General features: G+C 40.4%; 1 protein-coding gene across 3 annotated transcripts in view; it reads left to right on the top strand.

Moving 5' to 3' along the window:
* LOC148427034 (receptor tyrosine-protein kinase erbB-4-like) overlaps window positions 1-21830 on the top strand; it is a 203235-nt gene that overhangs the window by 67690 nt on the left and 113715 nt on the right. For all 3 annotated transcript variants that reach the window (XM_088402715.1, XM_088402706.1, XM_088402700.1), the window contains exon 2: window positions 11960-12111. In XM_088402715.1, coding sequence (XP_088258841.1) covers window positions 11960-12111 — 152 coding nt within the window. The remainder of the gene's footprint in view (window positions 1-11959; window positions 12112-21830) is intronic.

Here is a 21830-nt window from a genome sequence, read left to right as displayed (position 1 = left end):
ACCTTGCATACTTTTTTTGGGTGCACATGAATAAAGAAGCAGCAGCTAGAGTGTGCAGTCCATGGCCGCAGGGCGCCAATGAATGACGTCTGACACAAGCTCTGCACAATACGGACTCCATAGCAAAAATCCAACTCTTTCCACACTTTTTGTAAATGTAAAAACCAATGCAAACTTACCAGACACATGAGGGTAAAGTCTCAACCCGATCATCAGCTCAGTTGTTGTGAGAGTGAGACCTGTGTACTGCAAGGAAGGGGGGTATCCCCTTTCTTCACGTTCTCTTCTTTATAATTATGATTGATTGACATACATTTCTTTTTGGTGATTGGCAAACAAGCCAGAAACTTGCTTGTCTGCACGCAAGACACAATCCGGCATCCAAACGCGATTTGAATTACGTTGTAAAAGTTATCCTCCTTTGCTTTGCTTTGCTTTGCTTTGCGTGGCTAAAAAAGCATGATGATCTGAGCACCGCTCCCCATGTAATATAATTAGCTATACTAGATCTACGATCATATATATATATAAAAAAAAAGTAAAATAAAATGTTGATGTGATAGAAAACATTTATTTGCATGTTATTGAAATTTACAGTGAGTCTTTAATAACTCAATAACTCAATAAATCAATAACTCTCTAAATCAGGGGTGTGTTGATGTATGTTCATGTTTTCCAGGTTTCTTTCCCTCACACACCTGATTCAAATAATCAGGATCATTATCAGGCTTCTGCTGAGCGAGTTGATAAGTTGATCATTTGAATCAGGTGTGCCGGGGAAGGAAACCTGGACACCCCTGCTTGAAATATTACACACTGAGGTTTTAAAGCCCCTTCTTGCTCGCTATGGTGATGGTCAGGCTGACAGATGAGGTCAGACAAGAAAATCTCCATGGAATACGATGTTTGCAAATGATACAGAAAACTCCTCCACAACGAAACCTGCATGTACAAAAAAAAAAATAAAAAATCCTCGTGTGAAAAAAAGACCATGGATTAAAGCCTCTCCCTCTTTCTTACTTTCTTGTATAAGGAAAAATTCCTATATTGCATAGTATGATTGAAACTGAAATTCACTACGAGGAAAACAAGCCTGCAGGAAAAGTCTCGCTTGGTTTATACTCAACGCGCCGGCACATGTTTTGCAGCACTAGCTCCTAGTCAAATATGATGATCAAATAGTCAAATATATGATCAAATATGATGTTGTTGTAGAGGAGTTCTCCCGTATTGTGATCTGTAATGAGAGGAGGGAACAGGTGGAGGAGGAGCTAGAGGGGTGGAGGTTTGCCCTAGAGGCAAACATGTGTGAATGAGAGGGAAGCAATGCAAGTGGGAGAATGAGAATAGAGTGAGAAGAAATGAAGAAGGTGGAGAAATGTATTTAGGGTCAACTGTCTACAGCAATAAAGAGTGTTGAAAAGAGGTGAAAAAAACGGTCTGTGCAGGCAGGTTGGAACGGGTGAGGTGTGATGTGTGATAGAGGAGTTTCAGCTATAATAAAAGGAAATGTGTACAAGACTGTAGTGAGACCGGCAATGCTGTTTGAACTGGAGACAGTGCCACTGAGAAAAAGATAGGAAGCAGAGCTGGAGGTTACAGAGATGAAGATGATGAGGTTCTCTTTGGATGGACAGTTAAAGTAATGAATACATGGCAGGACCTTCTGCTTTCTCTGTGTCGATTGCGCCACGTTACTTGTGTTTCAATGCAAGTATATACGGTACAGTAAATATGTTACTATAAATGATGATTTCTGTAAGCAATGTGAAAGGTCACATCTCGTCGTATTGAGTTGGGAGTTTGCTCAGTGGAGCCGCTTACCGGATTTTTAGCATTTGTCCATTTTCCTCTTGTTCAGCTGCATGGTCCAGTGTGGGGAGGATGGGAAGACCCTGACTTCACCCTCAACGAACCTAACTAATGCATGTATTTCGAATGAGTGAGGAAGCTGGAGGCCAAGAGAAATCAATGCCATAACAAAACATCAAACCCAGAACCTCCAACTAACCTCTAACATATTTGAACACCGCTGTACGGAGGACAAAGTAGGTAATAATCTTGTGCACATTTTTGACAGGCAATTACGGGTGAAAAGTGATGCAGGCTTTTACCTTTCGCTTAAACCTGTGATTTGTGTGTTGACAGTTTCCTGTACAGTGTTGGCGAATACCACAAAGCTATAAATAATGCATCGTTTTGTCATTATTTCCCCAGTGACTGTTTGCGGTCCCCTGGGCTCGCGACTAAACTATCTCCCGCCCGGTCCTTTTCACATTACCGCAGAGCAGCAGACAGGAAGATACAACTGCGGAAGTATTACTGCAGTTGGTAACAGTTTGCTTGTCATCATGTAATCTGGCAGACGTTATCTTAGCCGGAGCTAGGCTTCCCCACAAAGAGACTCCATGATGACAAGGCAAGCCCAGAAGCTTAAAGATGGACCCGAGCGCCACGACCCACTTGACATTCCATCACTTTACCAGAAGCTGACGTCCTCTTGAACTTCTTGTGCACTGATTCACATGTTTGATCTTGACGGGGTGCCTTTAGAGAGCAATGTGAAGATGTGCTCGGAACGACGTGTTCCTTCTCGATGCTGAAATTCATCAAAGGTGTGTGTTTGTGGCGCATGAGCTTCATTAGGAGGGGGTATGAGGAAGTGGCTGTAACCGTGTCATTAGCGCCATGTTCCCCCATGTCCATCAGTTCTCAATTTCACGTCCAACTAGGTCATTCAGGTTTACTTGGCAAACGGAGAAGCCTGCACTTTCGGCTGAGGTGTGATCACACCCGTGCGCGCAAGCCATTGTTCTCCTGTTTTATACCCCCAAATAATAATCATTGCGCATCACTGTCGGATCCGTTCCACTACAAAGAAAAGGCATTACGATCACCCCTCCATTTACGCTGCTGTCACATCGCCCTCACACACCGATGCCACGGCAGGCACGCTCTTCAGGCGGAGCAGGGTAATAACGCTGCAGCACCTCTGGCAAGGCTAATTAAACTACCACATCTGTGCTTTATTTTGCATCTGGACCAGGTGATGGCGGTGCCGGCGGAAATTTGCCTCTCTGCCAATGTGTGTGTGCTCCATTAAACATTGACAACAGCAAGGCCGTCTGCGCATATAGGCATGTCCCGTTTATTCTCGACTCAAATCTCAAGCTGTGGTACTGTGGCTTTAAATATTTTACGATTGGAGCCTCGATCTGCATTCCTTCGAAAAGCCCCCTGGGTGCTCTGACATGCATTAAGTATAACAAAACTCTCGGGAGCCATGCATGTAAAATGTTCCCAGGAGGTGCATATGATGTTTCTAATGGGTATTTGCAGCTGATGGCAGTGGCGTAAATATGAATGTTGCAACATGGTCCCTTAGACTGTGGAATGACCATTAACAAAACAGAACAAAAAAACATTAAAAACATCCAGAATTATTCAATCAATTGAATAGCTCAATGTGGGTCAGTCGTGGTGTGCGGCTGCTTTGGGAGGAGGATATGAGGATTTCTCCAATCACCCGACCTTGAGGACGGTCAGTCACAGTGCGTCGTTTTGATATGCAATGAGTTCAAAAAAAAAAGTGGATAGCGAGTGGTTGTTGCTTACTGAGTATGAACTAGTGCAATATACGGATAGTCCTCCTGTGTTACCGGGGATGTGCTGGTGCCACATGACAATGGAGAAGAGGAGTAGCTTTCCTCTTCCCCGTTTCTGAGTCCTATTTACAAACAACAACAAGGTCTCCTTCTGCTGTTTTGCAAGCTAGCTTGTTTCCCACCTAAACAGGTAAGTAAACAAACTCATCTGATAATGACAACCTCCTTCTTCCAGACCAACCTTTCTCCGGCTCGGTCCTCGTACACCTTGCTTGCTGTGTCGTACAGCGCTTGGTATCCCATCCGAACTGCATTATTCACCATTACAGCACATTTACCTGCACAGTGGGTGTCTATTGCAACAGTGAGTTGAGTTAGCAATGTCGCCGATTGGCTGTTGCCAATTTGCTCACACCAAAAGTTCAAATTCAGCCAAGCGTAATGTGAAAAAGTGCCTAAAGGTTGCAACTTCAAATGTGCCAGCACACATTCGGTCAGTAAGTAATTAAGTGTCGTTATTGTAAAGCGCAGCAAACTCAAAATGGTGTGCAAAAATGAAGACAAAAAATGGGGAAACTAAGGCTAATATCTACAGATGTGTTTTTGAGCCAAGACCAGGCAAAATGTAGTGTCCCGCCAATGCGGTTCCAGAGTCAAGTTGCAACCTTCCAGCTAGTTTGAGCACAGAAGCTACAATCCCTCCGGGGTTGTCGAAAGTAGTCATACCTGCCACTTGCACAGCCACAAGGGAGGAATTTGGCCGATTTGGCTATGCCCGCTAGTTGCCCTGTTACAGATTTGTAAATGACTTTTCTGGGCACAAGGCCTGCAAAATGAGCTTTTAATATACAGTACAGTAACTTTTTTTCATGAAGAGGAACACGTGTGATTTAAAGCTGTATGGCAAAGCCCTGAATTGTTATCTTGGTGGGAATTTTGCATATATTCAAACAGATTTAAAGGTTGGAAAAACCGAATATAATACAGTGGAACATTTTTTGTGATAGTTTTCATAACAGAAATGATAACATTAAGAATAGTGGCCCTGCAAAAATCCTTCATGACAAGTAGTGATTCTGAAGTGGCCTTACTTGTGTGTGTGTGTGTGTGTGTGTGTGTGTGCGCATACACTGTTGAGGGTTGGGTTCTGAGGATGAAAAGAATGCACCAGGGCCGGTCGCGAAGATGTTATGTTCCTGGCCGATGCCAGTATCTCAGTCTGATCACGTGAGTTTTTACAGGTTCAAAACCCAATGTGGAAAATGTGTAGAAACATGGAAAATCAATTAAGTATATACATTTAAAACATGTAGTATATACATTTAAACAAAATTGTGGGCCATGAAAAGTGAGTTGTTATTCCTGCTTTTGTGTGACCATAGTGCACACATAGCATGCTGCTGTATCCTTCAGGAGCCTCTGACAGCACTGCCATGAGCTTCCAGTCCTTCTTGGGGAGCTCCAAACACCCAATGCAATTACTTGCTATAGCTGACTGCACCTGTACAACATAATTGAGAAGGCAACTTGGGGCTTTGTCACTTAAAGTACAGATTTGAAAGGGGAAAAAAAGCGTCGCGGCTACGCTGCAGGGCTGAGGCATGGGCCTATTACAAGTCAATCAGAGTGCGCGTGTAAGTGTGTGTGCACATGCGTGCGTGTATGCGAAGGCATGTTTGTGTGTGCATACGTGTGTTTGCATACACAGTATGTCTAAAGGAAGGACATACCACTAGCAGTAATTCTGCAGTAACTTAAAAGAATTTAATCACTAATGTCCAAGAGTCAACGCCATCTAAAATGCTGGAAACATAAAATATTCATGCATTGTCCATTTCTCGGTCGGTCAGGAAGGAAAGCATTCAAAGAAAGTTTAATGATCACAAATTTAATTAAGCTCCAGTGGTGTGACTATGTTTGACTTCTTGGGACTCTGGGATCCTAAGAATCCCCGAGTCTCGCATTAATGAATGCAGCTGCAGGTCAAAGTCTAAAGAGGAAATTGACGTGCTTTTATCTCATTTTGCTAAAAACTACTTCGGGAATGAAACAAAGGTTTGGTACTTAATTTGCTGTTCTGTACCTAAAGTGACATTGTAATATGAAATAACCCCTACAAAATGGCACTGTGGTGTTGTTAGGATTATTTTGTCATTTTAGCCCCTTTTAGATCCACCCAAACCTAACAATGTGTGAACCTGACAACATTGGCAGGAAGAGCGTAACGCTTTCGTTAACCTATTTGCTGGGTGTCAAGTTCTCACAAAGCTCAAAAAATTAAGGAAAACGAAAGGATCTTGGATCTTGGATTTGTGAAAGTGAGCGTCACTGGCCTCCTTTGAGGCGCCGGGTGGTTGCCAGCTAATCGCAGGGCACACAGAGACAAACAACCGTTCATGCACTCAGTCACACGTATGCACAGTTTAGTATGTCCAATTCGCCAGCCATGCTTGTTTTTGGAAGGTGGGAGGAAGCCGGAGAGATCCCACGCAAGCTCTGGGAGAACATGCAAACTCCACACAGGAAGGCCACCGGAGTCGGCTGGATTCAGACTCGGGTCACTTTGCAATAAGACATGTTTGATAAATTCCAGCTGAAAAGATATTTTCGCATTCGGTCTGTTTGATGTCATGTTAATCATTGCAATAATTTAGTCGATACAAATATATCTGCTATAATGTTTCTTTACGACGGGAGAGGGAAATACATCCCTGTCACACATCCAATACCTAACTCATCTCACACGGGCATGCTATTTGCACTTCAGCCACTAAATTATTGGCCCTTTTTAATAGGGCTATGGATTGTTTGAGAAATGGCGCCACTATTGCATCTGTTTATATCGAAGACCTTTTGTTTTATTTGTGACAAATGTCAGATTTTTGCTATTTACATCCCTCAACACCCATACGCCTGAGAAGGGTTATTGATTCAACTTGAGATGGATGACTGTGGCCATGAGAGGAAGCTGCGTGTTAATTGAGGATCGTGTGGTACCTGTGAGGCCGAACGCAACTCACACCCGCAGATTAGATCGCTTCGAATTTCAAAGCAATGTTTCTCTTCCAGTGTCATGAATGGCACCCTCAAATTATTGTTTCTCACTCAGGCTAAACGGTTCGTATGTCAGAAGATATTAATAGACTTATAACTGCGTTTTTCTATAATTCGAACATATTGAAATAAAAAAAGGGGGGGGGGTAAAAACGAGGTTGGCTTGTACTCGGAGAAATATGGTAGATGACTGGTCAACCTCGGGTTGATTCATTTTTCACTAAGTCATGACTATTTGATTTTTATTTTTTTTTTGAGTGGCATTTTTCTCCTGATTACTTCTCCTGACTATTTTTTGTCACCGTGGTATTTTGTTTCATCTTTTATTCATTGACAAACTTGTCAAATTAATTCATTCAACAGATGATATTGTATGCGTAATGGTATCTTCAAAGTTGTTAAAGATATATGCAGTTGTGATATATATGTATATATGCATATATGTATATGTGTGTGTAGAAACATGGAAAGGGAGACTTACAAACTAAAGTTCAGTGCAAGCTCTCAAACCTTGTTGCTCTTGCAGATTTCCATCTCAGAAATCTGCTATAAAGTTGTCACTACATAGTAGCAAGAATACTCTTCAGTATGAATTTGTACCAACAGTATCACCTTCTCATTAGTTTAAATGATGTTATTACCAACACTGCAACTAGGACAACAAAGTTACTTCGGCTCATTGTTGGACGGGGGGAAGAAGTTAAGATACAGAAAAGGGTGTGTTGTTGGGTGAAAAAAGCAAAGATCAGGAATACTTAGACAAGTAGTGTAAAAATGGCAGATGGGGACTGGCAAACGGTTGGAGTGAACAGCATTTTGGATTCTTTCTGCAATAACGTGTTTCCCTTGGCACATCCTGTCTATGTCTAGATAGCAGTCGTCAGACTGAAGGGCTCGTTTGCCTTTTGCTTGCTCATTACATTCAACTCAAACTTATATCCTCCTGTGGGAAACCACTCCCCCACCCCATACCACTGCTGTGTGCATGCGTGTTTGTGTGTGTGTGTGTGTGTGTGTGTGTGTGTGTATATATATATATATATATATATATATATATATATATATATATATATATATATATATATATATATATATATATGCGCTTGTGTGCGCTAAAAGCCTGCAGCAGATTGGAAAGTTAGTGAAGCTGATGTGATTTAGAATCTGAGGCTGATACTAAACCCACATGCATACATGCATAAACACATACATGAACATTCTGTGCATATCTCTTCTTTGCTCACATATTGATACATCCATCCTTTTTCTAGAGCTGTTCATCCTCATTAGGGTCACTGGATTGTTTGGGCCTATTCCAGATGTGTTGGTGCAGCAAGCGGGTGAAGCTCTGGACTGGTTGCCAGCCAATTGCAGACATATTGACACACAAAACCATTCATTTTCCTTTATTGTGATCTTGTCCCATCAACCGAGCAATGCACACACACACACACACACACACACACACACACACACACACACACACAATCTCAGGCAGTCTTCCTGTGGTACATTAACTACAAACCTCATTTCTCCACAAAGAGTTGCAATTAGAATACGCTCTGACAACTCATTAAATTCACACATGCACAAATGTGTACAGATTCCCATGCCCACATGCAGTTTTTTTTTTCTTTTTTACATAGCACCACCCTACCCACCACACATTGCATAGCAGGCACTTAGAAATGAATGTCTTTTGATTTAAACAAATGGATTTTGTGTGTGTGGGTAGTGAATACATGGATGGGTGTTCTACCTGGATTGCCACCTGGTCTTTGTGTATAAAGGTGTGCATTGCCGTCAACTTGAACTGCATAAAGCTCAAAGTTGAGGTTCTAAACAAAGTGTGATACAAAGAACTTTACATATGAATGGTGTCACTGCAACACTGGAATAATGTCTCCAGGCTACATGGAGTCCAGACTATTGGATGTATGTCATCCATTCAAGAAGCGAGTGGTGGCTGTGGGTTCTCCCATGTCAGCCAGAAAGTAAATGTATACATGCTATATCCTGGTGAAAGCTCTACGGCAGACAATAAGTTGATGGTGGGGCAAGACTGTAAAGCTGACACATAGGCGGTGGGCATTACACTCAGTCATTAAGCCCATAGACTGAGGCCGAAAAAAAACTTTTTGTGGCTGGAGCATTGCGTTCAGATGGCTTGACACCAAGCAGTTAAACCAGAAGCAGAATAATAAGAAATTCCATCATTGTGAGTCCTCCGTCTGCAAGCGATGAAGTAAAAGAGGCCTTGTCATCACCAGCAAACTCTTTTGCCAAAGAAAGAGTTCAAGGGATTCGCAAATGTATCTCTGAGTGTCTGACACCTCATTGACTACATCACTGAACGCTGCCATCACAAGAGCGAAGAGCAGTGCATATAAATGCTTGACAGACACTACCGATTTTGTCATGTATATTTGCTTCATTCAGAAAGAGCGGAGAATCAAAGGCGCCTCCAGAAAAAAACTTTTGAGTCAATCGTTCATTTTGTTACCTTCTACCAACAACAACCGCTCTTTGTGTTGCCAGACCAAAATTCACTCATTGAAGTCATCCCATTGAAGCCGTTCTTAGTCAGAAGACACAGAAACATAAACACTCCCACAATTTGTAAATTCAAATACAGCGTCACATTCATGGCAAGTGTTCAACTTTTTTCAAATGGTGAGAAAAAAAAACAAGGAGTCAAAAATTTAAAGGCTAAAACAGAAGCCCAACATGAAGACATACGTCCAATCACAAGTTAGGAAACTGTCATAAACCTGGACCACTTCGGAAAGACATTCGAAAGCACTCAAGTATCATCGATGGAGATTTTTCAGGAAAGTCATCAGAATCATTTGAGAGGACCTATGCTTATCTGTCATTCATCACTCAACATCAGGTCAGGTCACCTCGGTCATGTGATTCTGCATGCATGACTCTCCTTTCCCAAGATGCGATGTCTTTAGACATATTGTGAGAAGAGGACATTACAAAAGAATTACTGCTTAAAACTCGCGAGCAAACCTTATAACTTGAAACTTGGAATACAAAGCAAAAATCAGGGTGAGCTGTAAAAAACTGAGAAGCGTTGATGTTTGCTCTATCACAAGAGGGATGCGATCCGGAGGCAGAAGTGACAGAATGTGGAAGGAGAAGTTATGTGTTAGGCACTGAGGTCAAGAGTGAAATCATGGAAACAAGAAATAACCGTAAGATGTTATCCCTATCAGAAGGACAAAGACACTCAAAGTTAGGAGGTAAGGGTCACAGTCAGTGAGGATGAAGAGAAAGGCTGGCTGAGGGATGCCTCTGAACCTTGCTGGCTACATATCAGCTGCCCGGGCCTGTCAGGGATTATTTAACCCCGATTCCGGGGGGAATCTGGGACACCCTTTTTTGGAGAAAGTGAGGAAAAGTTACACAATCTGAAGACCTCACCTCCACATGACACTGTTCTCCTTATACTTTCCATTTGACATAGTCCCGGTTGTGTATTGTGGCGGAAAGTTTGCAGAACAAGTGCATATAAAGAAGTGCAGAGCCTTGGCTTGAGTGTAAAAGCCTGCGGGCATGGGTCAGTGCCCCTCTCCCCTCAGCCCAAAAAGTCCACTTCCTTCATTTTGTTGGAAAGCTGCTAAGATGGACTCGCATTAAAATGAGTCATATTCTCTAAATATGCATAGAATCTTTAAATACTACCATATAAAAGCGCTTGTAAAGGGTCACATTCGCAGACTATATTTAGTGCGCAGCTTTATCACCACTACCAGCTAAAAGCAGTGAACTCTACTAAAAAAGGCATAGACCATCAAAAGTTAACATTCATGATAAAACTTTTACTGTTCCATCAGCTGAAAGTGCCTCTTATGAAACAAGCGCACAAGTCTAATTTGTGTCATCAAGTATTTTTTTTCTTACCTAATTTGGCAATGAAATGTTGCCTTAGTGAGGTGATATAAGATGGCTCATCAGCATCTCTTTTGGACAATTAGAGGAGACAATAATGAGGAGGCTGTTGAAGATATCAGATTAGGGTACGAAGTACCAGAATGTGGTCCAGGCTGTGAGTGTGTATATAGAAGACGATCACAAATCTGTGTGCATGAGTTCAGTGGTGACAACCCAAAATGTCCATGTTTGGTGGCTAAAGTATATTTTTTTTCATGAACATGCCCTCTGACCTTGATCCACAGCTTTGAAACATCACTGCTTTTCGTGAGGGTTATGTACATGCTGCTTGTCTGACCTCAGCAGCTGCCTTTCGCCTACTCAATTAGCTTCTACAGCTCAAACCCAGTGAGGTCACCACCTTTTATGTTTCTCCTTCATTTCCCATCCTGCTTGCTGTGTCAGCCTTTCAGACGTGTCGAGAAGCAAGCGTGAGGACAGCGCGATCGCAACGGCACCGCAGTGAAATGGGAAAATGAAAAGGATGGAGTTATAGAAAAGTACTAGGCGATCTGGCTAGATGAATGGGTTGATCACCAATCAACCCGTAATTATGAGGTCATCATCCGGCGACCAGGACATAATGGTATGAAAGCTAAAGGTGGAAATGCAGAAGAAAAATCAAAATAAACTTGGGGCATTGATTGTGCTCACTGAACGGAAGTTTGTGTGTTGGCACATTTACAGGTGGCTGAGATTTTCTTTTGAGGGTTGTTTCCACCTCAATTTTCACCTCTTCTTGATCCCCAAGCGCACACAAATATACGTACACACACACTCGCACGCGCACACAAGAAAGTGGGTTCCAATAAGAGATTATTACACACGCCTGCTCACCTTTCACTCACTCACACACATACACACACACACATTCTCATTGATCGCACCCATTTGATTTCCTCTCCGTGACTTTCCTTGTAGCTGATCTGAAATCATCCCCTCTAATAACTCATCAGCGCACATGGTCAGCAAATCTCATTTATCACTGTAGCTCAGGTCCCCTCACTGCCATTCCGAGTGTACTCCGAGAACCCACAGCAATATGGAGCATCACCAAATGAAGAAAGGGCAGCACACTAATCTTTGCGGAGTAAACGATCTATAAAGCAATATAAGAGTTTATGAGCTATGGGTGTTGGTGGAAATCAGAGCAAGTTCAACGATGCAACAGTCTATCCACCTTTGTTTCTTCTCAGATTTTTTTTTTCTCAAGATGTATTTTTCATATGTAAAGCTGCTGATGTTGAACAGATCACACCAGATCTGTTTTTTATATATAATGCAATTGTGGTATGAAGGCACAGACAAGTACTGTGACTGTCATTTTTTATCTCATTTGCACATCTTCTTGTCTCCAGTTTGTGCCGGCACAGAAAACAAGCTGAGCACCCTTTCAGACCTGGACCAGCAGTATCACACCCTGAAGAAGGTCTACGAGAACTGTGAAGTCGTCATGGGAAACCTGGAGATAACCAGCATTGATCGGAATCGAAACCTCTCCTTCCTCAAGGTAGGAAACCGATTTTTGATCATGATATCTTGATTGCGGCAACTGTCAATGCCCCTAGAGGAAAATAACCAGAAGAAACCAACATGTTTCAAAGTTTCAAAACCAGGCAAAAGATACAATTGAGAATGCACTGGGAAACATTACTCAGCTTGGTCTCCCTTATTATATCCTTCACTTTTACATCCATGCTCAATGAAAAGTAGCGTAGGAATGTATATCCATATCGATGAGCCTTTCCTCTGTGGAACTTCACCACAGCAGAGAAAATAATTTCCAAAAATGAGTTCTCATTGGCGAGTTGGGCTGGGCAAGTAATTAATGTTATTGTGATTTACTTTTGATTCATACATTATAATGAAAGAAAAACAATTCATTCGCTGCACGGTGTGAAGTGTTTGTTATCCTGTCCTTCCTGAGGACTTCAAGCTCTTCAGGGGGAGTTCACTATAAAAATAAGATCACCAAAAAAATACGCAAAAAGTTAGCTTAGAGTTCCAAGAGTCATATTTATTCAAATAATGTATATTTATGCACAAAATTAGAACATACAAACAGGTGATCTAAAAATCCTCACATGTATGTTTGTGAAGTGTTTTGACAATACCAAGCGCAGGCCAGGGATATTAGTTTTGATTTACTGTCACAAATGCACGTTGTACATACATGTCCATCCTCAGAGTCTCTACTTTCATTTCAGAGCAGCCGAAGAATTCAAATTGTAATCAATTGTACTGTATGAAAGTTAGTGCTTTGTTGACTTACACGCATCATTCCTGTAGAGTAGACATTATTAACTGTGAAGCCGGAGTTCTTCGTCTCGAATGTCATTATACTAATGAGTCAACGTGAAATATATTAACACGACTGAATGTGGAATATAAGACATAACTGTACATGCGCTTCCTTACCTCGAAGCATATCACCATGAAATCCGTCAAGGAAAAATTCAAATGTAATTCATTGTCAGTTCCAGCGTCTCTTTCTTTAAAGAGTCTTCATGTCTATGACCAAAAAGTCAGACATGATCGAGCTATCAGCACAAACCTCCTTTTGAAATCCTGTCCCCGTGCGTTAATTTAAGCAGTTTTTTGAAGAGACATCATGTAATTCTGAGAAAAGGAAAAAAAAAACGTTGTTGAACCATTAAAATGGCATCATTTTTTTTTTTTTTTCCTAAATGTACCCAACTGAATTTCAGATGTAATGCCAATGATAGAACATTTCTGGTCACTATAAGACCACACCAAATGATAAACATTGATTTCAATGACACAAAGATCTTAAACTTCCCATTGCGATAATTTGACGTTAAACATTTACACAGACACACGCGCGCGCACACACACACACACACAGCATTAAAAGAAGCAAACTTTGCAGGTGATGGCTCAGGAATTAATTGTAAACCTAATAAGAACGTTGTGAGGTTAAAGCAAAAAAAACAACAACAAAAAAAAACTGTTTTTGCCTGATTTGATCTAGGGCTGCACGATTAATCGAATTTTAATTGCGATCACGATATTGGCGGCCACGATTAATTAAGATGAAAATCGTCAATATTAACATTTGACAACCCACCTTCCAGTACATGTCAAATCAAGCACTTTTAGTCATCCTACCACCAGGGGTGCAAACACAAGGTTAAGACATCATTAGGCTTAAGAAATAGCAAGCGAGCAAATCCTGGAGGAAAGTTCGCAGCTTGGTTTATGCTTGATGACGCCCGCGAGTTCGACGTGACACCATGGGTCAAAATGACGTTTTTTGGACAACCACGCCACTTCCCGCGGTGTCACGCTAGCCCGATTTTCCGCAACGCACATCTTCTGGAATGTCTTTACCTCGTGGAAGCGCAGGGCGTATAACATGTCGGCTTATAGGATTTCGCCACTCCTGGCGAGCATGCACACAGAGGTAATGAGTCTGATTTAAAATAAAAAAAAAAAATACTAGTTACTAAATTACTAAATTACTACAATCCGCTAGTGTAGTTTGTATGCTGTAGACTCAGCTGCGTCAAGAGTGGGAAGCGATCACTGCACTGAAGTTACTTTCACGGTTAAAAGCCTTTAGGTGACAATGTTTCTCACATGTTTGCATGCCAAAAGCCTCTGCTTTCATCAGCCCCTAGTACTATACTGAACTAGATGTCAATTGAGACCCATTTTGGAAAATCCCATTGGCAAAAATTTGAATAAATTGGGTTTGAAATGACCAAAAATGACATTTCCACTGCTAAGCCGATAGCCACTTCGAGTGATTCTGGTATTTGTGTACTGTTTTTTTTTTTTTTTTTCTTGCAAAAAACAAAAAACGCTGTAGGTGTCCATACAGGTCTGTTGTGCTTGGTTCTAAGTCAGCTTAATTTTTTTCAATGGTTTGCACAAGTTTTTGCCATAATTAAGATTCACTTCATTTATTTTACTTTATTATCATTTTTATTTTTAAGTGTCAAGCCTTGTTCATACAGTAGACAGTGCTTGTTTAAAAAAGTACAATAAATAGACATGTTTGACCAAACATGATGAATAATCATGATTAATAATTGTGATCGCTTTATCGACCAAAATAATTGTGATTACTACTTTGGCCATAATTGTGCAGCCCTAATTTGATCTGTTGAGATGTTAACCTTTCATAATCAGTGATGACATGAATTCAGTTATTTTTACTTTTGGTGAACTGGTATGATAGATACATTAGAATATCATACTGCTGTGATAGGCTACAGAATGCCTGTGATCCCTGTGAGGATAAGTGGTTAAAGTACTGAGATATATTTTTATAACATAAAATAAGTATGATAAAAAATATTCTCAAAATAGGCAAGGGGGAATTGTAAAAACAACAAATTAATCAGAACATTTGTCAACCAATTCCGCCAACTTTTTTTGTTGTTTTTACTGAAGCAATAGTGCCAGATTTTTTCTTTTTCATTCTTTGTTTATTTATTTATTTTGCTTGACAACAAACCCACCCTGCTTCTGCTTTGTGCGTAAATTGGCAGAGCATCCGCGAGTGGCATTCCACAGGGATTCCACAGTGGCACCAGACTTTGAATGACCCTTTTTTTTATGAGTATTTTTTTTCCGCCTTATGTTATGATGAGTGATTTGGGATGTGACAGGTCAATGGCAGCTGAGAACTTCACAACAGGCAGCAGTTGGACTGATAGTAAACAATACTTCAAATACGAGACCAAGTTCTTGCTTCAAGCTGTTCATTGGCACTGCCTATAGAACTAAACATAAAACCGAGAGAGCGTATTAACGAAACCACCTCACTTTCTTTTCTGAAAGTCCACATCGGGATCTTCATAGGAATACAAAACAAACTATCTGCCCTGCGATTGGCTGGCTATCAGTCTAAGGTGTTCCCCAGCCGCTGCCCGAAGACTGCTGGGATAGGCACCACGAGTGAGGATAAGCGGCTACAGATAACGGATGGATGGACAGCAAACTATTAAATATTAATAGTGATGTTGGTTAACTGTAATATACATATGTTATATACCGTTCTCTAGTGGCTAATTTGTGCCCACCTTAAGGCCATTGAACTAAATCATAAGAAATATGATCTTAAAGTGTTTGATTCTGAGGATGTGATTTATGTATTTATATATATTTATTGTGTGTTATCAATGTAATTTGTATACAGTGCAATAGAATTTTAACATTGCAATGTGATTATTAAAAAACTCACTCTAGATTTTTGGGACCAACGGTACGAGAGCATTGACCTAAGAGTGTAGTTGGCGAACGAGTTCAACTCATAAATCAAAAACCAGTGTATTTGATTAATGTAATTACTTGTAATTAATTATTTTATTATATTATTTTTAAAGACTGAAAACCTATGTTGTTTACATTGTGTAAAAAGTGCTATACACATTGTTTGATTTTGTGACCGCAAGTTCTAACGTACTGCTTGTTTGAATGTTACCGATGAATGTCGATATTAAATGGTTCAGGTTACGTAAAAGTATGCACTTTTCAACGAGCAGTGTGTGCTTATAAATCACAACGATGGCTTGGAAAGTTCAAGATAAGGGTCCTGTTCTTTCAACACCGTGGACAGAGGCACCGTGTGCCATGTGTGTGTGCGCGTGCGTGCGTGTGTGTGTGAATCACAAAGCTCAGCACCATGGACAGATAAATGTGTGCGGCATCCACTTTGTGCTGTTTAATGAAGTGCGTGCAGTCTAATTACTGGGCCAGCACTATAAAATGAACACCATAAACAGTCCCATTAGGCTCAGCATCATTAGGGAAACAATTAGACATCTGGGGATTGTTAAGTGGATGTGAGAGAGGTCAGGTCTCTCGAGTTTAGGTGGTTACTATGGGAACTATTTGTCGCAGAGACCCTAACACAGTTTGATGCTCACCTGTTTTTTTTTTTTTTTAAATAAAATCTTTTTAATACCATTTGATTTTGGATTATTAGGAGAAATCTTTGTCTGGAGTCATAATTATTAGTTCCAGTTGTTTGTACATGACTTAGTTAGATGGTCTGTTGTTTAGGTCAGCAGATGGAGAAAACTATTGCCCAGCACATTATGCTCTTCTAATTCAATGAGCCAGGTGGAAATGTTCAAGATTTTTTTTCCCCTGCAAATGCACTCACACTGAAAAAGAATGTGCAATTACTTGCTATGGCTTATTATAGAAACTGATCTCACATATGTTGAGTGTTACAGCTAATGAAACACTTTTGTTCAAACACTTTTGTCCAAACACTTAGTTTCACAGTAAAATTGTGCACCATTTGTTACATTTTCTACTAAATTAATGAGTGCTGTATTCCTTTTATAGACACAGTCAGCACATAAACATTCAGATGACAGTGAGAGTGGAGCCTCAAATGAAGGGCCGGGGCGGTAGGAGTTACTAGGGTGTCAATTTTACTGCAGACAAAAGCGGCAGCTGTGCTAAAATTACAATCTTGGGATTGTTTGCGAATGTGTGTGTGTTTTGCGGTGGTTGCTTCTGTCACAGTGACGGAGCGTGTGAGAGCGATGGATGGGACAAACGCTGACAGTTAGATAGATGGGATGGCTCAGCGACCACTCCGGGTTCAAAGTGGATCTCTGACTTTCCCATACTCCCCGTCTACACATTCATTTTAATTCCCCGTCATCCGCTGAGGTAATACATAAATCTTTCTCAGGCGCTCATCCTGAAGTCTTGCTCTATGTGCAAACTGTCCTGTATCTTGAAACACTGGACGACAAGGTGGCATAGAACATGATCAACACTGCAAGTTGTGTTGTCCTAAAAATGCAAGAGAAAAAGCAGCAAATCATGTAAACAAATCATTGGATTTCCCTTTAGTTCAAATAAAGTACAATATTTAACTTGGTACTGTGCATAGTGGCTTAAAATAGGCGTTTAATATACCGTATTTTCCGGACTATAAGCCGCACCGGTATACAAGCTGCAGCAGCAAAAAAAAATATTTTTGTCACGGATAAGTCGCACTGGACTATATGCCGCAGGTAATAACATGATAGTTACGCAAAAGATGGTATGTGGAAGTTTATCTTTTTTTGTTGTTATTAATTTTTTTATAACAACAGCAACATACTCTCTATAACAGACTGAACATGCCTGCATGTTTAGTCCCAACATATTTGTAGAAAATGAATGGATGGATATTTTCAACACTAACAGAATACTGTTAGTTAAGTAGCAGTTTGAAATCGAAATCATTACGTCAATAGCCTGTTTTTTTTTTAAATCTCTCTTTGTTTGCTCGATTATTTTAGTGACCATAAGAATACATTGCACATAATTCAATTCATATCTACAATCCTAAATACTTAAATAAAATCATGTATACCGTGTACTGTATATAAAATGTACGTCACAGATTTAACCAAAATTGTATACATTCTCTTATTCAATTTAGACATATTTACTTTTTAATCATATATTTTTAGAACTCTTTGAGCACAGCCGTTGATTAACATCTTTTCAGTTCTATTTCATAGTTTTTACATGTTGTAAATTCAAAACCTCAAACAGATATATACATTTGCTTGCTGGTGGATAGCAAAAAAACAAAAAACAAACAACAGATAAGCCACACTGGACTATGAACTGCAGACTCAAATCATCAGCTTATAGTCGGAAAAATACGGTATTTTGTGTAAACATTCATATCTCAAATTATCTTAAAAATCCATTTCAACCTCTCTGAAAAACTTAACGAAAGATTTTGATAGGAAAAAAAAAATAATAGTAACATGGTACATGATTTTGAAAAAAATACTTTGTAAGAATATACAGCGATACCCCCTACTTCGCGGTTTATGGGGGCTGTCAACCCCCCGCGAAGTCTGAAACCCGCAAAGTAGGGTATCAGTTCCTAGATTTCTATGTACGCCCCAATATAGCCGCAGTAACCATAAACAATCCTTTTTTTGGGGGGGGTATTTTTTGCCTATTTTATTTCCTTTCTCATATTATTTAACATTACATTATACTTATAACATTATTGCATATTCATTAAATAACTAAATATTACTTAGTGTGTTGAAAATTTGTTCTCAGGACTGGTTATCTGCACCAAGACTCCGGTGAAAGAGTTCGCAAGTCATCACGTTGAACTTCACATTTATTTTGGCTCATGTATGGTGTATCATGTAGTATCTGTTGAATAATAAATCAACAACAATCTTAAAGTCAGTAAACTAACATATAAACACTTGCTAATCTATCAATTTACTGTATTTTTAGCCGACATTAGCGGGTTAGCAACAACTAACAACTACTAACTATAAAGTGCAACATCTACACAAACGAACACATAAACAGAATAAACACTCATCGCTTACTAAACATATGCAGTAGCGTGTGTTATCAATATAAATGATAATAAACTAGAAATATGAGCTTACGTTGTCATTTACTAAGTCACCGTAACGAGCCGAATGACGCACAGAAAACGTAAAACAGGAAATGCAACGCGACCCGACAAATTAAAAGCATACATTTCAAAATAAGATAAAAAACTTCACAAACGCTAACGCTTGAAGAATTCTTAACATAGTTATTCACTAATATTATTTCTTGATTTGATGAATACAGCACTGTATATTGCATTTTTTTGCTTAATTCAATTTTTTTAAATTTTTGCACATTTATTAAATGATTTTTTTTATTTTGAAATATTTTTTTATTTTTCCTTGAAAAAAACGCGAAGTACTGCTACCTGAAGTAAGCAAAGGGCTTTACATTGACTACTCATTTGCCTACTGATGGCACAGCCTCATAAGCAACTGGTGGTTCAGTGCCTTGCTCAAGGACACTTGAAATGTTCACAGTGATAGGGGTTCGAACCCATCGCCTCTCCTTTGGAAGATGACCACACTTACCACTCAGCCATGCTGTGGTCAATGTAATGTTAAAACATAAACATTGTGTGCATCATGCCTAATCGATGGGACTCCTACTGTGTGCAACTCAACCAATAGAGGGCAATGCTAGAGCTCACAATGTGGGAAATCTGAAACACAATTAATCCGCAACAAATATATAATTTAAAGAAATGAAAACAACAAATGTGAAGAATTCAAAAAGATGAGGTTTTTTTTTTTGTGCTGCTTTAGTTTTTACATTTTTGGCAAACTGAATAGAAAACACCAGTGTTTGACCTTAAAATTAAAAGTGGGTCTTATACATAGGTGCGTCATATACTGTATTTGGAGAGCGATGGCAGCCTGAAAATTTTGGGGGGAGAATTTAGTCACAATGTGCCCAGAGGGTTTCAAGTTGTTTACTGACATCATATGCCAAAGTTTTTCTCACAAGTCAAAGGGGGAAAAAAAATCGGACAATGTCCTGTATTTCTAAAAACTTGTATGTCAGGTTACTCCTGGCACCACTGCACTATGAGGATAAGGTATTCCGCCTGAGATATTTTGAAATTTGCGTTCACTACATTTAGGAAAAATGAGCTCAGTCATTGTGATAAAATTGATGTGTCACTACCAGATGCAATAAAGGTTACCAATGTTGAAAAAGGATCACCAAGCCTTTGCTTGGCATCACCCTGGATGTTAGTTGGCCACTTGCTGCCTGTCACTCAGAATGACCCGTTTTCCCAGAAGTGAATCAGGGAGCTGTGCCAAGTGGCCCCAAGTGGCCCCCGAGCATCTAATGGTGTCACCTATGCTGATGGACTCTTCATTAAGTTGGATCAATATGGCAGCTAGAGTTACCAAGCTCAAGGCAGGATGCCAAGGTTGTCTTTCGAGAGTCCTGGGACTGTGCATGTCCATGGATTACAACAAACACACACATACTTATGCGCACAATATCATCCCCGCCCCTTCTCATGCTCCCATACACATGCACATGAGCTCCAGTCCAAAAGAGGGATGAAGGACACAGTCACAGAGGTGCGCAGGGTGTCGCATGGAGACAGCAACACTTTTCAGCCGTCTTATCTGCAGCAACCACCGGCCGAGAGTGACACAGCCAGACGGATGACGGTCTCATGTCTGTGCACTTTTCATAAGAGGCGAACCCGTCAGGGAAATGTCTTCGTACTAAATGCAAAAAAATCTTTGGGCTGCAAATGAGGATTTTTTTTTTTTTGTAATTTGTTTTGTTTCCTTCCCATGAGACTGGTGGCAGTGTAGGTTTACCGCATATCTATCCATGTTGTATGTCTCTTAACCTGTTCTTGGTCACAGGAACGTCGTCGTCTTCATCATCCACATCACACCCTAAGATAGCTAGGAGACTGGAATACACAGGTACAGATCCTGACACGATACTTTAGCCCGGACTGATCACCAGCCGTTACGTGTGATTGGATGCGTGAATGATTGTCCATCCCTGTGTGCCCTGCAATTGGCTTCTAACCAGTTCAGGATGTCCCCCGCCTACTGCCAGGAGACAGCTGGGATAGGTAACAGCCAGCCAGCGACCTTAGTGACGATAAGTGGCTAGAGAAAATGGATGGATGATCACCAGTCAATCCCAGGACTATCTCAACCATTCACAGTCCTCTGTTTCTCACTAGTGTGTGACCATAAACTGCTGCCAAAAAAACGAAATGTTTCATGGACTCATACAAGTCGTTGTGCTTGTCGAGATTAGTGCATTTGAGGGATGTGTTGTTATTCATCGCTTATCTAATCCTGATCCCCTCCCTGTGTCCTTTCAGTCCACGCTGAAGCTGGAGATTTTTATGAATATTTGTATGATCATGTCCTAGAACACCTGTTTTGTGACACTCAATAATAAATACTCGTCCTTCTCAATAGAAGCATTTACGACGATAGGGTAAAACACTTGAGGAGAAGGCCTCAATGGCTGTCTCATGATCTTGTCATTCAATACTCATAACTTCATTGTGACCTGTAGTTGCAATGGGGCCGTTTTAGTTGCAAATTCACCGTTCAAATCGTATACTGTCTTTAGACTCTGAACCAGTTGGGAGTCTTAGAAAAGGTTGGGACTATTGGCGGTAATCAAAACAGCATTTGACATTATTATAGCTCTTCTTGGCAGCAAAATTAGCCCCCTGCTTGCTCCAGCCATAGTGCGGTTCTGGTGCCGTTGTAATTGTGGGCTTGTAGAAAAAACAATTGCTACTTCTACTCGTTCTGAAATGGTCCAATATTTTGCAGCTGGAAAGCTGCAGAAAACCATTGGTCTCAAGCAAATGTCATCAATTAAGTTAAATAGAATGGCATTTGCCATAGG

This window comes from Hippichthys cyanospilos, chromosome 2, assembly GCF_059441005.1.
Source record: "Hippichthys cyanospilos isolate Australia breed blue-spotted pipefish chromosome 2, RoL_Hcya_1.0, whole genome shotgun sequence".
In the NCBI taxonomy this organism is placed as follows: domain Eukaryota; kingdom Metazoa; phylum Chordata; class Actinopteri; order Syngnathiformes; family Syngnathidae; genus Hippichthys; species Hippichthys cyanospilos.
Note: the sequence above shows the minus strand (reverse complement) of the source record. Positions and strands in the feature narration are given on the sequence as shown.